Here is a 15498-nt window from a genome sequence, read left to right on the forward strand (position 1 = left end):
ACACATAACCTAACAGAAAAGACAGATAAATATGTCATAATAAAATGCGACAATATTATAGGGAAACTACTGGGTGTTACAGGAACATGTATGAGGAGCACCTCACAAATTAGGCAATTGAAGAGAGCCTCTGGAGGAAGTGACGTTAAATGTACATTGGAAAGCTGGGTGGAATTAGCCAGGTGAAGAGTGGTTACGGGTGTTCTAGGCTCTTAGAGTGGTGACACTCATGAGAGAGAGAAGTAGGAGATGATCTCAGAGAAGCACGGAGTGCTTAGAGACGGATGCCTTGTAACCTGTATTAAAGAGTATGGACTCCATTGGAAAGAAGTGATGCAAGTATTTTAAGCAAGAAGTCACATGGTCAGGTTGCACGTTAGGACCATGGAGAATGGACTGGAGCAGAGCAACAGCGGAAGCAGGAAGCCCGATGGGGATTGGGGGGCTGCTGCAGGAGTGCCCGAGAGGGATGATGAAGGCCTACAGCCAAGACAGTGGGGTTGGAGAAAGGCAGATAAATTGAAAGGGAGGGAGAAGTGACAGGATTTATCAGAGATAATGTGAAAAAATGGAAAGAGCCTGGCCTTTGGAGGCCGACAGAGCAAGGTTAGAATCCTGACCATACTATTTACTAGTTACACAAACTGCTTCATTTCCCTGAGCTTTAGTTTCCCTGTCAGTAAAACTTGGTTAATACCATTCCCAGAGGTGGGAATTAATCAGCGTTTGGCACTTCAGTAGGTACTCAGTCATGTTATTTCTGCGGTAGGCAGAATTCCAAGATGGCGCCCAGGATTTCGGCCTCCTGGTAGACACACCCCGTAAAATGCCCTCCCCTTGACTGTGGGCAGGACTGGTGAATATGATGGGGCATCACTCCCGTGATCATGTTATGTTATATGGCAGAAGGGAATTTGCAGATGTAATTAAGGTCTCTAAGTGAGCTGAATCTGAGTGAATCCAAAGGGAGGTTATCCTGAGTGGGCCTGACCGTATCCAGTGAGCCCTTAAAAGAGGTGAGACCCAACAGGAGACACTCTCCTGTTGTTGGCCTTGAACTTGAAGACAACAAGTTGCCATGAGTTTTACAATTGCAAGGGCCTGAATGCTGTCAACAACCTGGAAGAGGACCTCCAGCCTCAGCTAAGAACCCAGTTCTAGCCAACACCTGGATTCAGTCCTGTGAGAGATGGAGCAGAGAACCCAGTGGAGCCCTGTCTGGACTTCTGATCTACAGAATTGTGAGCTACTAGATGGATATTGTTTTGAACTGCTAGATTTGTGGTAATTTGTTATGCCACAATAGGAAAGTTCCTTTCTATCCCCTCTGTATTTTTCAAAATAGAAGTTGTAGCATCCAAAAAGCTAATACAAGATTTTTTAAAAATAGAAATTCTGGTGAGGGAGGATAGAGTGAAATCTTCTGACCTAAATCAGACAAAGAAAATAGCAGCAAGGCCTTTACTTTAAACTTTCGTTTCAGTAGTAAAGGTCCTATTTTTAGCATTCTTCTGGTAAAGTTAGTCATGTTCAGATGCCACGCAAGTGAGCTCTGGGTGCTGCACCGCCTTTATTAATTTAGTAGCAGCCTCACATCCCCAAATGCTCTAAGTGATCCAATCCTTTCAAATCCCCCTTTACTGGGCCCAAGATAAAATGAGGTTGCATTACAAAGAAAGGCATGAGTTCATATAAGTTCTATTTGGCTATGAGAGAGAGACGGAGAGAGGGAGATATGGATTGATTAGTCTGTGTGATTCTGCTCTAAGAACCCATTCCTTGCAGTGTGTGTGACAGCATGAGATCTGCTTTCCCCAGGCAGTTCCTGTATGTCTCCCTCAGTGTGTGTAACTCGCTACCCAAGTGTAATTCTGATGTTTGGAGCTGACATAGTTTAAAAAATAAAATTATGAAAAAATAAATAAATAAAATTATGGCTCTTTAACATATACCAATGACTTCACCTGGTGAAGAGAGTAAAATCCAGGTGCACTGGGCTGACATTCTGTTGGACTGAGCAACTGCTGGCCTTCATTGTGGAGCCTTCGTAAGGGATTTTCAAGGGAAACTGACAATTTTCACCTTATGTGCTGACCTTAGAACCTAACCATTGTGCTCTAAGATGCAACTCAGGCCTGTGGATCCAAAGTTTGGAATTCGAACTTAAGGGTTAAATTTTTTCCAGGGAACAGACATCTTTCTACATTAATAGTTAGAAATAACACAAATAATGATCTCGAGACATCAAAATATTTCCAAGTGACTCTAAATGCAAGGCTAGTAACTGCACCCTAGACTTTCTAGTGCAAGAAAACAGTGTGGCAAGTGAATCACAGTAGTTACATCTGGAATAACATGGACTCTCCTTTAACAAAATGTTAATATTTTAAAAACTTGGATACTTTATTACTAGCAGCAAATGACTAGCAACAAATCCACTTAAGTGTGACTCACAAAGTTGTAATTTTTACAGCCAGAACTTCTTTTTAAATGTTTGAGGATACGTGTCACAATATCAAGACCTTCTAAGAGCAACTTTTTTCTTTTTTTTTTTGCGGTACGTGGGCCTCTCACTGTTGTGGCCTCTCCCGTTGCGGAGCACAAGCTCCGGACGCGCAGGCTCAGCAGCCATGGCTCACGGGCCCAGCCGCTCTGCGGCATGTGGGATCTTCCCAGATCGGGGCACGAACCCATGTCCCCTGCATCGGCAGGCGGACTCTCAACCACTGCACCACCATGGAAGCCCTAAGAGCAACTTCTTAATGCCCTGTTTAAAGCAGTCAGGCTGAATTCTTTGAGATCATAGAACTCTTTGAGAAACTGATAGAAATCCCTCTTCAAGCCGATCTATGAACCTATAGCTTAGGTTTAAGAACCTATTTTAGTTTAAAAACCTATTTTAAAGGATAAAACATCTGGGAATTAAGGCAAAACATCACTTATGAATCTTCAAAATAAAACTTGGCTTTCTTCTGCTGATGACAGGAATCCAATCTCTTCATTGATGTTAATACTGTGTAGGAGACACTGTTACCAAGGCTTTACCTATAGAAACTCATTTAACCCGCCCAGCAACCCTATGAGGTAAGTTCCATCATTCCTGCCATTTTAAAGATGAGAAACAGATCCAGAGTCATTTACCCAGCGAGTGGCAGGGCCACCATCTGATGCTCCTCTGAACTAACTTGACTCAGATCCCTAAATGCGATCTGGCTAAAGGAAAGGGTGACAGAGCAGTAAAGTTTTCACACCAAAGCTTTTATTTTAACCATTCTGAATGGGAATCTATTTCTGCTCTCTCTCATAATACACCACTGAATATAAATTAAACATTCTTTCTGGGTCCTGTAATCAGAAAAATCTGGGTTCAAATTCCTGTGCTGCCACTAAACAGGTGTGCATCCTGGGGCAGGTTATTTCACTTTGAGCTTATTTCTGTGAAATGGACAGGATAATACCTACATCTCATTGGGTTCCTGTGAAAATTCACCAATACACCATAGATAAAAAACATAGTGCAGTGCTTAGAACATATGAACAACTCAGTAAGTATAGCTCTTATTATTATTGTAATTTACTAAAGCCCCCTTCCTGCCTTCCACATGGTTACTTTTAACCTGCTGGTTGGACCTCCTGTGGTTCTCTGAACATCCTATGCCCTCTTGGGCCTTCACATGCATTTCCACTCCCTGACTGGAATACCTATTTGGCCTTAAGTTTCAGTTCAGGGCTGCCTCCCCCTGAAAGCTTCTTGGACACCCACAGGCTTTCCCTGGCACTCTGCACCCACCTCTGCTGAGGTTCAACACTCTGAATGCTTTCCAACCCCTTACTACACACGGAGCTCTTTGAGAGCTAACACTGTACCTGATTCAGTGCCTGGCACAATGTAAGTGCAGAATAAATATGTACTGAATGCATAACAAAGTCTCAGAATTGTGTGTGAAAAGGCCGGTATGCACATTCATTTGTGTTACCTCGTCTGCTTTTCACAACACCCTCGTAGGTGAAGTTCTACGAAGAAAACAACGGGGTCAGAATGGTCCCCTGACTCCTCTCCAGCTGATGTTCCTTTCCCCAGTGCCCACGACGTGCTCCAAGGAGCTGTAGGAAACTTGCTCTATAACATCTGCTTTTGGTCCTTAGAGACCCTGTTTTCTTTCTGGTTCCTAACTGCTTTCCAAATAGGTGACAGCTACAGAGTTTGCTTCCTAAAAGGTGGAGGTTAATATTAAAAAGCAAAAGAAAACATAAACAAGAGCCCTTTTGCTTAGTCGAATATGTGAAATGAGTGCTTGAAAAAAAACTTTTAAAAAGATGTTTTCAAGTATATTTTATATTTCCGAAGAATGTGGGATGAAAGCAACAGTCGTTGTTAACAGCAGCTACTGACTGAGCCCTGCCCTGTGTGTGCCAAGCGTGCTACACGTACACCTAATTTAATCTAAATAACCCCATTTCACAAGTGAGCAGAGAAGCGAGGAAGCAATCTCAAGAAAACAAGGCTAGTAAGTAGCAACAAGAACAAGAACCAAGTCTGCTGAACTCGAGTCCAAGCTTTCTACCCCTTCATTTCAACATCTGTATGCTTCCACAGGACAAATGTCAGACACCAGTGCACCATGTCAGTCTCCCTTACCCTAGAACCTACTTTTAGCTTTGTCAAAGACTGGTTGTGGCACCGGGTAACCGTCTCTTAAGTTTTGGAAAGGCATGTGCTACAGTGGAAAGAGTACAGCCTTGGGGTTAAAGAACCTCCATTAAAATTCTGGCTCCATGTCTTTTCTTCTCAGCTTCCTGCTCTGTGAAAGGGGGCTAACAATACCTGTCAGTCAAGACCCTATGTGTGCAAAAATGCCTCAGAGAGCCTGGCACATAGCAGGCTCTCAGAGATGGTACCTCCTGATTTGTACCACTTATCGCTACTGTTACTCAGCGTCAGTCTTAACAGAGGGAGAATTTATGTAACACCATGACAAGTCTAGTTATCTCTCAGAATTTAACTTTTTTCTTAAAAAATTTATTTATTTTGGCTGCGTTGGGTCTTTGTTTCTGTGCGAAGGCTTTCTCTAGTTGCGGTGAGCGGGGGCCACTCTTCATCGCGGTGCGCGGGCCTCTCACTATCGCGGCCTCTCTTGTTGAGGAGCACAGGCTCCAGACGCGCAGGCTCAGCAGTTGTGGCTCACGGGCCTCGCTGCTTCGTGGCATGTGGGATCCTCCCAGACCAGGGCTTGAATCCATGTCCCCTGCATTAGCAGGCAGACTCTCAACCACTGCGCCACCAGAGATAGGGAAGCCCTATCTCTTGGAATTTAGTTTATAAGTAGATCAACAGCAATGTCTGAGTGTGTCAGGCACTAGGCCACTGGACCAGGCTTCATTTGCTTAGAGGAAATGAGAACATTCTGGAAACATACAGGTAAGTGAAGGCATTCCTCTGAAGTGGCAACGTCACAGATTTTAGTTTGAGTGGAAGTGAATGGGCTTTTACTGATTTAGTAAAACCAAAAGTAAGGTATTTCTGAAATGTTACCATATCCTGCTCCTCCAACATAAACCAAAAGATCCCCACTCCAACGGGATGGTCTTAAAGCGGAAACGATCATCAAGGTATCACCATATGATTTCTCTCTCCTCCTGGAAAGCAGGATTCAACAACAAAGAAACAAACAGGCAAACAGAAAAGCTAAAAAAACACTCCCTAAATGAAACTCCACACTGAAAGTGTCACCATTCACAGGGGAGAGAGTCCAATCTCCCTTCTTTGTATCAGTCAAAATTCTCCAGGAAGAGTCCCCCACTGCTGCCTTCGCTTCTCATTCTCATATGAACTCTGCCAGCCTGGCTTCCATTCTCCCCACTACACCTGAACTCCTGTCTCCTCAAGCATGAGACCAATCTGTTCTTGAAACTGTCTTCATCCCTCTGCGATGCTAAGCCCTCTCAGTGTCTCCTCCAGCACCACGGCCCCTCTTCCAACCCTGGTTGCAGGTGGCCCACTGAACTCTAGGTCTCGCATTTCCACTGCTCCCTGGAAAGTCTACTGAGATGATGACTGTAACAACTAACATGTATTGAATGTTATTCAGCTAATGTGCCAACACTGTGCAAAGCCAAGGTTCCCAAACTTTGTTGGTTCATGGTTCCTGTGTGGGTCTTCACGTGGTACGTGCTTTTTATCACAGCAATCACTGAAAGGAATGGAACATAAAAAGACGTTGAACCTGTGAATTACTTTGCGCTAGTAGTTCATGAGGTACCTGACAGATGGCAAGTATGACTGTTTTTTCTGAAATGTTAATGCTGAAAAAATCTAGTGGTGCCACTGTGAGTCTGCTGTGGCGCCCCAGAGGGCCTTGGCACACTGAGGCCCTGAACACCTTCCCATGTATTACCTCACTGAACCCTTAACAACCCTACCAGGTAGGTCTATCATCATCCCCACGTGTAGATGGAGAAGTCATGCAACTTGTCCAACATCGCATAGCTTCGAAGTGGCAGAGCCAGGAATGCAGCCCAAGGTGTCTGGCTCCATAGCCACGCTCTTAACCACTTAGCTATGCTGAATCTCTAGATGCTTATATCTTGGAATCTAAACCTAACTTTTCTTCTTCTCCCAAACCAGCCATTCTCTTGCTTCTCTATTTTCATTGCAGTCTTGGTCACAGATTCTAGGGTAGAAAGGGCACACAGAGGCCTCCTGCATTTCCACCAGGGGGCTCTCTGTGTGTGCTCACTGCAGGCAGAGGGAATGCTATTCCTGAAACCTTCCTTTCTATCTCTAGGTGGACTTTCAGATACTATTTTTTTTTTTGGCCGCACTGCTCAGATTGCAGGATCTTAGTTCCCCAGCCAGGGATTGAACCCGTGCCCGTTGCAGTGGAAGCGCAGAGTCCTAACCACTGGACTGCCAAGGAATTCCCTCAGATAGTTCTTTTTTTATACTGAAACAAAACCCAGGATTTAAAAAATTTCTTTATTTCTTTGGAAAGGATTTTTTTTAAAGCTCCATGGAAATTTTCAGGCACAGGTCAAGTTTAAAAAACATGGTGTAGCGCTTCCCTGGTGGCACAGTGGTTGAGAGTCCGCCTGCCGATACAGGGGACACGGGTTCGTGCCCTGGTACGGGAAGATCCCACATGCTGTGGAGCGGCTGGGCCCCTGAGCCATGGCTGCTGAGCCTGCGCGTCCGGAGCCTGTGCTCCGCAACAGGAGAGGCCACAACAGTGAGAGGCCCGCGTACCGCAAAAAAACAAAAACAAAAACCAAACCATGGGGTATGTCCCATAAATAATCTGTTGGCTAAATAAATGATTACATTCAAAGTATCAGGTTTCAGGTTTGGACAGTCACAGTCAAATACTGATTCATAGTAAGATTTTTTGCTATAAACTGAAATTCACTTTTCACTAGCAACTGCTAGCTGCATGGGGGAATTATAAATAAGTCCCTACCCTTGAGGAGATTATAATTTTATCTTGCAAGCCACCCAGGTTCAAAACCTTAAGGGACATTTATATACTCATTTATGTTTCTGGCTCCCCAGAGCCAAGCCCAGCTGCCAGATCTTGTCAGTTTTTTCTTCAGAGTCTTTCTTGAATCAGTCTCTTCAATTTTATTTCTATTAGGCTTTCATTACTGACCTCCGACTATAATAACCTCCTGGGTGATCTGCCACAAGTCTCTCCTCGGTCTAAGTCACCAGGTATAGCTTCATCATTTTATTCTTAAATTATCATTTACAGCATATTTAAACTCTGCTCATAACCCCAAAGTGCCCATGGCCAAATCCCTTACTTTGGCATTCAAGATTCTTTATCATTTGCTTACAACCTACCTTTTCGATGCTATGTTTTCATCCACATATTCATTCATTTGACATGTGTCACAAAATGCTTACCAAGGACACCGAGGAGTTGAAGGTAATAACATCAAGGTGGCTGAGAGTCCCTAAGGAACTAAAACACCCTCAAGGAGTCTTCAGTAGGGGAAATCGAATATATACAAAGATGAATCCAATATAAGGAAGACAACAAGTGCAGTAACTTCCCATAGCAAGGGTGTTATGGGAATTCAGAAGTTAATTATAACTGGAGAGTCAGGATGTCTTAGGGGAGGCGGCATTTGACTGCATTTTGAAGGGAAGGCAGGCCTTCAATATGTGAAGGAGAAAAAACAAGGGGAAGAAGGTCACTGCAAAATACCATCCAAGGAGTGGAGCTAAGACGGTAAGGAACAAGTATGGTCCCCACACAGTACACGCAAAGCAGACTAACAGGAGGTAAGGCTGAAGAGGGAAGTTTCGGGCTAAATCACAATTATGAATGCTTGGTCAAGGGTTTGGACTTTGATACTTATTCATTCAAGAAGTATTTACTGACTTTCTACGATGGGCCAGACTGTGGGTTAGGTACCAGGGACAGAGTAGACAGCAAGACAGACATGATCCCGGTCCTCCTGGAGCTTATGGGTCTAACATAAAGGCAGTAAGGATGCTCTGAGGATGTTGAACAGACAACTGTCATCATCAAAGTGGTCCTTAAGTTCATTCTGGCATCAGAGTAAGATGAATTTTGCATGGGGGAAGAAATGGAAAGGGGGCCATTTATTACTACATTAAGTAGTAATGTACTTAATGAGAGGGATGAGGGAGAGATGAGGCAGTGGTGATAGAGGGCATAAGGGTGTGGAAGTTATTAAAGAGGAAGAGTATCAGGCCCAACAGCTGAGTGGAAATAGTGGAGGGTGTGGGCAGGGAAGAGGGAAATGTAAAAGTGAACCATAAGGTTGGAAAAAAATCAGAACAGTGGTTGGTTTTAGGGGTGGAGATTGACTGAGAAAGGGTATGAGAAACATCACTGGGTATCTGTGATGAGGGTAATAGCTGTATCTTGATAGAGGTTTGGTCACACAGGTGTGTGAACTTATCAAAACTCATCAGGTGGTATACTTAACATCTGTGCATTTTACCATATGTGAATTTTACCTAAAAAAAGCCCAGAAAACAAGTATTGAGCTGAAGTTAATGATATGCAAGCTGAAGTGTTTAGGGGTGTGTATGTGATACCTACAACTTACTTTAAGATACATTAACAAAGATAAGATGGATTGATGGATGGACGGATGGATGATAAAGCAAACAGCAAAATGTTAACTGAAGAATCTCAATGGGTGGCATATGTACAATTCTTTCAATACTTTCTGTTTGAAAAATTTCATAATGAAGTACTGAGAAAAATAATCAGCATATAGTTTTTAGTTTGGATTGACTGGTAGGACATGTGGACTCCAGAAGGAGATGGAGGAGGAGATGCATGTTTAAGGGTCTGGATGATGAGCTCCATTAGTGACACATGGCTCTGAGGTAGCCAAGGCACCCAGGAAGAAATATTTATCAGACAGTTGGAAACATAGGACTAGAGTTCAGCTGTTTTGCTATGTTGCTTCCTAAACCTCTCTCTGCCTCCATGTGTTCCCTTCTGCTGACAACCTTTTTCTTCTTTAGAGCTTTCTCTGACCACCCTGCCCTCCTCCCATTTAGCACTGTAAGATTAGTTTACGGCATTATTATGTATCACTAGAATGGAAATTCTTGGAATAAACAGACTCTTACACAGGATATGTACTATTTCATGAAACAATTTTGGAATAAACAATGAATAAAACCCACCCTAGTATTGGACTGTTCAGTTCTTGATGCTCACACTGATTCTTAGCTCAGAAGGTACAGTTAAAAAAAAACAAGATACAGCTTTTTCTTTCTGATCTGTATACTTGCTTAAAAGGCACTCCTACTAGTGGAGAAAATCACTTGTGACTCAATTATAGACTGAAATGAAATCGCCAATCCCATATTCTTAATATATTTGCTTTTCTCTTTCTTAGCTGCCTTTCTTTCAGGTTTTACCTGACATTTAACTTTGCAGAGCAAAGGAAGAAAATGGTTGTCCTTAGGTGGCAAAACTATTATTTTTTTTCTTTCTACTATTCTGAATTTCTAAATTTCTAGAAAAATAATATATTACTTTGGTAATCTGGGGAAAAAGTTTACCTTTTAAAGGAAACCTGTAATGACACAGTCATCAGCCCCTGTACTGTAGTACAACTGCTAGAAAATTTCTTGAGTTGTGAGAAAGAAATCAAACCAAGGCGGCTGATCTCTCATTCCCGTCTCCTCAACAACAGTGCGCTCACTGAGGTCAAGAGCTGTGTCCTCCTGCCCCTCTTTCCACCTCTTAACTCCTATGGTAGCACTGGGCTTGGCACACAGGAAGCACTCAAATGGTGAGAGCACACACGTTGGACACTAAAAAGAATAGCAGAAAGTAGCCAACACCAGTTCGTGGGAAGCCGTTAGCTTATTTTGTTGATCGGTCATCATTCTAATTTTTTTTTCCATCATTCTAATTTTGAAAATCTATTTTTCACAATGAACTCACAGAATGAATACGTTTTTATATCTCTCAACTGCCTCAGCCAGACAGCGCTGCTGAGTGAAAGAAATTGGGTTTGGCTCCTTCTGTGAATTTTAAGGGCCAGTTAGAATAAGCCTCTGTATTTCTAAACCTATGCTTGGCACGGTGGGAGAACAACTCTATCAAGAAAACCCATGAATAATTAAGGTCGCTCCTATTTTTGTACCATTGGTAATATTTTCTACTTTATATCATTCCAGCAGGTTTACCTTGCTACATTCCCAGCGGTTCATCTGCTTAATTCCAAGTCCACTTACTACTGTCAAGGAAAAACCTGCTTCACCTCCTACCCTGCATCATACTTTAAAAAATGCCTTACCTTTTCTCCTCTGTCCCTCTCTTTGTCCTTCTCCTCTCTCTTCTTTTTTTTCTCACTGTGCCCATCTGTGTGGAGGCCAGGAAGCGGTGGGGGAGGGGCGGCTGCTCCAGTGTACGGGATGCTGGGCGGAGGGCCGGGCGGCGCTGGGACCTCTCCCACTGCTGCAGCGGGAAGTCCCGAACTTCTCTTGGACTTGGAGTGTCGCCTCTCTTTATGCTTCTCCTTGTCCTTCTTCTTCTTGCTCTTCTTTGACTTCTTTTTCTTCTTGATTTCCCGGTAAGAATCATCGATCACTAACTCCCCTGCCTCTAGCTCCCCGCCAGAGGAGGAGTCTGATTCTACTAGAATAGGTTCAAGCCCTGAAAGATCAAGGTTAGCACTGTGGGATTCTGGGAACTGGGAGGCATCAGACCCACAGCCTTCAGGGCCAGGAGACGAACGTGAGTCTGAGGATGACTTGTGCTTCTTCCGGGCTGTTTTCAGAAAGCTCTGTAACTCATGTCCTAGGAGTAAAGCACCTTGCTCATCCCGAGCTGACTTCTTAGAGGATTTTTTCACAGTCGCTTGTTGAGAGGGGTACTGAAAAGACTCCTCATCAACTGAGCTGCTTCCCTTCTCCTTTGGTGAGAGAATAAGTTTCATCTTTAACCCATCAGGCTCACGAAGGGTCAGCGTCTCTGTGTTCACATACAGTGGTTTCATTTTTTTGGATTTGTGGGAACCACCATCCTCCAGGGATAGCTCCCCACTGCTTCCGCTGACTTTCTTCCTGTGGTGTTCCTTTTTACTCTCTGAATGGCTTGAAGAACTGGAGGACTTTTCTCCTGTCTTTTTGGAAGGCTTGGTGCCTGTTGCCAGAGGGGAAGTGATCGCTTTCAACAGGTCCATAGCTGTATCAGTAGATTGCGGGCTAGACTTTTTCTTTTTCTTCTGTGACGACTCCAAAGACGAAATATCTAGAAATAATCAAGAGAAGTAATTGTCCATTTGACAAAGCAACTTCCAGCAAGTTTCCTCTCTCACCAAAAACACCCAACTAAGATGAGGAAGAGGCTAACAGGAATGATTGGAGGGGAGGCCCTTCAACTGATTCCAAACATTCAGAGATGATGCTCATGTGCTTCTTGGCTTGGTAGATTCTGCCTCTGACCCTGGAGACAGCTCTTGCCACTCAAGTTGTTTTTCTTCACTGAGTCTTCACAAGCAACCAAAGAGAGCATACCCAGAAGAATGGACCATAGCTGCAGGATTACGAGTAGTTACAATTTAGATTACACTGAAGACAAAGCATCATTTGTTCCTGTGTTCAGGACAAATCCATTCTAGGAAAGAGTTAGTCTTGTCAGCTGTGTGCACAATATAGCTAAGAAAAACTGGTCTTGTGAGTGGATACGCGCTGGATTGAGAAGTAACCCACAGGTGCAGGCCAGAGGGCCCAGGACTACATATGGCAAAAGGGATGCTAGACAGCAATGGGCACAAGATAAGTGGATGATTGAGGGGAGAAGGAACCTGGTACCTGGTGTATCACAAATGAAGACTGTTCTTCTATGCTGAATCCTCCAAAATACCAGCCCTCCACCTCTCTCCTCCTTCACACTGGTTTATCGGCACTCAGAACAAGAACCACTGTCCTGTTAAATAGGCCACTGAGTCAGCAACATCTGGATCCCTTTCCCCTACCCCGACTCCAAGAACCAGTGATGTGTTTCTCCCGCCTGTTGCCCCTTCCCATCCTTACCTCCATAGTAGTAATCATCAGAGGAGTGCTTCCTCTTTTTCTTGTGCGTGTCCGTCCCCAAGAAGTAAAGTTCACTATCCTAGAATTGAAGAGGAAGAAGAATTGAGCAATGGATAAGATGATGAGGCAAAGGCAGTTTGGAACCAATGTTGTTTTCTGATGATTTCTGACTTTGGAAAATAAAGTAAAACACAGGAAATAGTGAAAATAGATGTGAATGATGTTTATTTTTCTTTTTAAATGTTTTTCAAAGAAACCTCTTTCTTCAAATACTAGGAAACATGATACGAAACAGTTTAAAACTTTCCTAATTCAAATGTTTAGAATTTACCTTCAACTTCTTCTTGGAAGAGTTCCTGACCTGAGCAGCGATTTCTTCCTCTTCCCTTAAAAAGTCTTTGTAAGAACGTTTCTTTTCTCGTTGGCTTCGGCCAGCAGCTAGCCCTATGTCCTCAAAGCTGTGATCACCATCAAAGCAATCTGAGAAGCACAGGTTCATTTGGGAAAGGAAATGAGAAAGTCAAGTAAGTCACAACCAAATCGCCACATATGAAATGCAATAGTCCCTTCACTTCCAAATTAGAATCATGTTATTTGGTAAGTCCACTGGAACACAGGGCTAGATCCAAGGGGACAAGAATATGTCTTGATGACTTGGCTGCAAATACAGGAATCAAACATGAAGAAACAATGCTTCCACGCTATGCAAAGGCCCAAGGTGCATCCTTAGACATGGTTTCTTAGTTGTGATTTGGCAGGTGGACACAGACTTGCAGAGGTAAGGCTGAAAAGAATAAGGATTCGTGTGCTGTGCTGCTCTGTGGGTGTCCACTGTGTGACTCCTATCCTCAGACTCCTGCACACTGGAGCTGGCAAGGACCACGAGTGCTGCAGGGGATCACCCCAATAGACTACAGAGACTTATGGTTCGGACTCTTGTGTTGGAACCCTGTCCTGGTTTTCGTTTCCATGGGCCCAGTCTGGGGATGACGTGGAGTTTTACTAGTGCTCTGGATCATCACTTGGGAGTCCAGGCTGTGATGGCCAGTCCTGGTCTCTATGTCCATGGGCTGCAAGGATTGAAGAGGACACCCCCTTTGGAATGCTTCTCAGGTTAAGGGGTCATACCTTCTTTCTTCACGGAGTCATCATAAGCCATGGCGGTCCTGCCGGGCCTTTGAGAATGGGTCCCTGTGTCCAGGCTCCTTCCCGTCTACAGGACCAGGTCTGAGAAACAAAGAAGGAAAACCCTCCTGTAATGCGAAATCACTGTGGAGAAGCAACCTTCCAGATGGAAATGCGTAGTGATCCAAGGGCAGCCTGGAAGGGCAGCAAGGAATAAAGGAGTGTCTTGTCACCTCCTCTTTGTTTGTAAATACACTAGGGATGAAGCTGTAGGAAGTGCATTAGGCTTAATTTGATTTGATTCATGAATTAAAGCTGTTGTTTGGGGAAGTATATAAAACACCTCCTATATAAAAAAATACTTCAAGATTAATGAGAACTTCTGACATGCCAACAGGTCTGACAACACTGAGACAGGGTGAAAACCGACATTAAGTCAGAGGGATAGGTTCAATCACGGTTACAAAATGCACAGATAAAGCAGGATGCAGAGGAAGACAGGTTATACCATGCATTCGAGATCACAAAATCCTACCATTTGAATCGGTGAAAGGCTAAAATCTATTGTATTGCAATTTAAACAGAACTGATGAGAACATGATAGTGATATTAAAGATCTTGAGAGCATACTTTTTTGGTATGCATTTTGTTGGGCTCTCTGAATTTGCTCAAAATCAGAGAAGTGTAAAAGTAGGCACACTTCTTATATTAGTTGCCCACAGAACAGCTTTCAACTCTATCAAGCCTTTCTTAAAGGCTATAGGTGAAAATAAGGAGGAATTGTCATCTGTACACTGGTGATGAAATTTTCATCATTATTAAGATTTTCACTGATTTGAAGAACTACAAAAATTTAAATGTTCTAAATATTGTCTTAAATTTGTTAAAAATTTTTTTTTTTTTTTTTTTTGCGGTATGCCGGCCTCTCACTGTTGTGGCCTCTCCTGTTGTGGTGTTGTGGAGCACAGGCTCCGGACGCGCAGGCTCAGCGGCCATGGCTCACGGGCCCAGCCGCTCCGCGGCATGTGGAATCTTCCCGGACCGGGGCACGAACCCGTGTCCCCTGCATCGGCAGGCGGACTCTCAACCACTGCGCCACCAGGGAGGCCCTAAAATTACTTTTTTGGCATTCAAGTTTATACGTCCATTTTGACTTTGAAGATGACAAGCCATGAACTGCACTTGAAGGTAAAGTTCTTCAAATAATTTTAGGACAGGCAATGTCACAATTCCCGCAGGAAAAGTTTTTTCAGGAAACTGAAAAATTATATACTAAATATATTGAAAATGTCCTCATTGAGTTAGTGAAATGCTTAAAAGTCGATCTGACTGGTTATTTACTTAAATTTTATTTTACCTTCACCACTATAGTGGGGTTTAGAAATGCTGAAGGACACTTCAATGAGACATTGCCAGTCCCTTCAGGAAGGTATGGGTAATAGTGAAGTATGTAACTTGTGGGAAAGAAAAGATGAATTAACAAGGGAAAATTTCATAAGAGTTACATTTAAAATAAACCAAAAGAAAAAGGCCTATTTGCACAAGTCAGATAAGATACAATGCACAGATAATGCCTAAGTTGAAAACAGAAAGAGAAGTATTACCAAGAATGATTTACAAGTCAGATTCAGAAACATAAAAAAGCATTTCTCCACTTCCCTAAGAAGTGGAATGAATGAACTTGGTCAAGGTAAGAGTGAAGAAATGAACTGGGTTATTTTACAGGTAATTGGAGAACTATTTACTCAAAGGGCTTTTCACAGGAAATGAAGGTGATATGAGGTCAGGTCTCATGTAGAAACTACGAGGAGGCAAGATACTTAATATAGCCAGTTTTT

At 43.2% G+C, this 15498-nt stretch overlaps 1 protein-coding gene across 4 annotated transcripts in view; it reads right to left on the reverse strand.

The window, feature by feature from the left end:
• The window catches only part of HMGXB4 (HMG-box containing 4), a 31665-nt gene that overhangs the window by 13076 nt on the left and 3091 nt on the right, over window positions 1-15498 (reverse strand). For 2 of the 4 annotated variants that reach the window (XR_009543357.1, XM_060165258.1), the window contains exons 2-5: window positions 13664-13762; window positions 12867-13015; window positions 12536-12614; window positions 10795-11750 (exon numbers count right to left, since the gene is read on the reverse strand). Coding sequence is in view for 3 of the 4 variants with exons in the window: in XM_060165258.1 (XP_060021241.1) it covers window positions 10795-11750; window positions 12536-12614; window positions 12867-13015; window positions 13664-13694 (1215 nt within the window). In the remaining variant the exon portion in view is untranslated. Of the gene's footprint in view, window positions 1-10794; window positions 11751-12313; window positions 12429-12535; window positions 12615-12866; window positions 13016-13663; window positions 13763-15498 lie in introns of all 4 variants that reach the window. The other 2 variants (XM_060165259.1, XM_060165260.1) reach the window with 2 other exon arrangements.

This window comes from Lagenorhynchus albirostris, chromosome 11 (genome assembly GCF_949774975.1).
Source record: "Lagenorhynchus albirostris chromosome 11, mLagAlb1.1, whole genome shotgun sequence".
Taxonomy (NCBI): Eukaryota; Metazoa; Chordata; class Mammalia; order Artiodactyla; family Delphinidae; genus Lagenorhynchus; species Lagenorhynchus albirostris.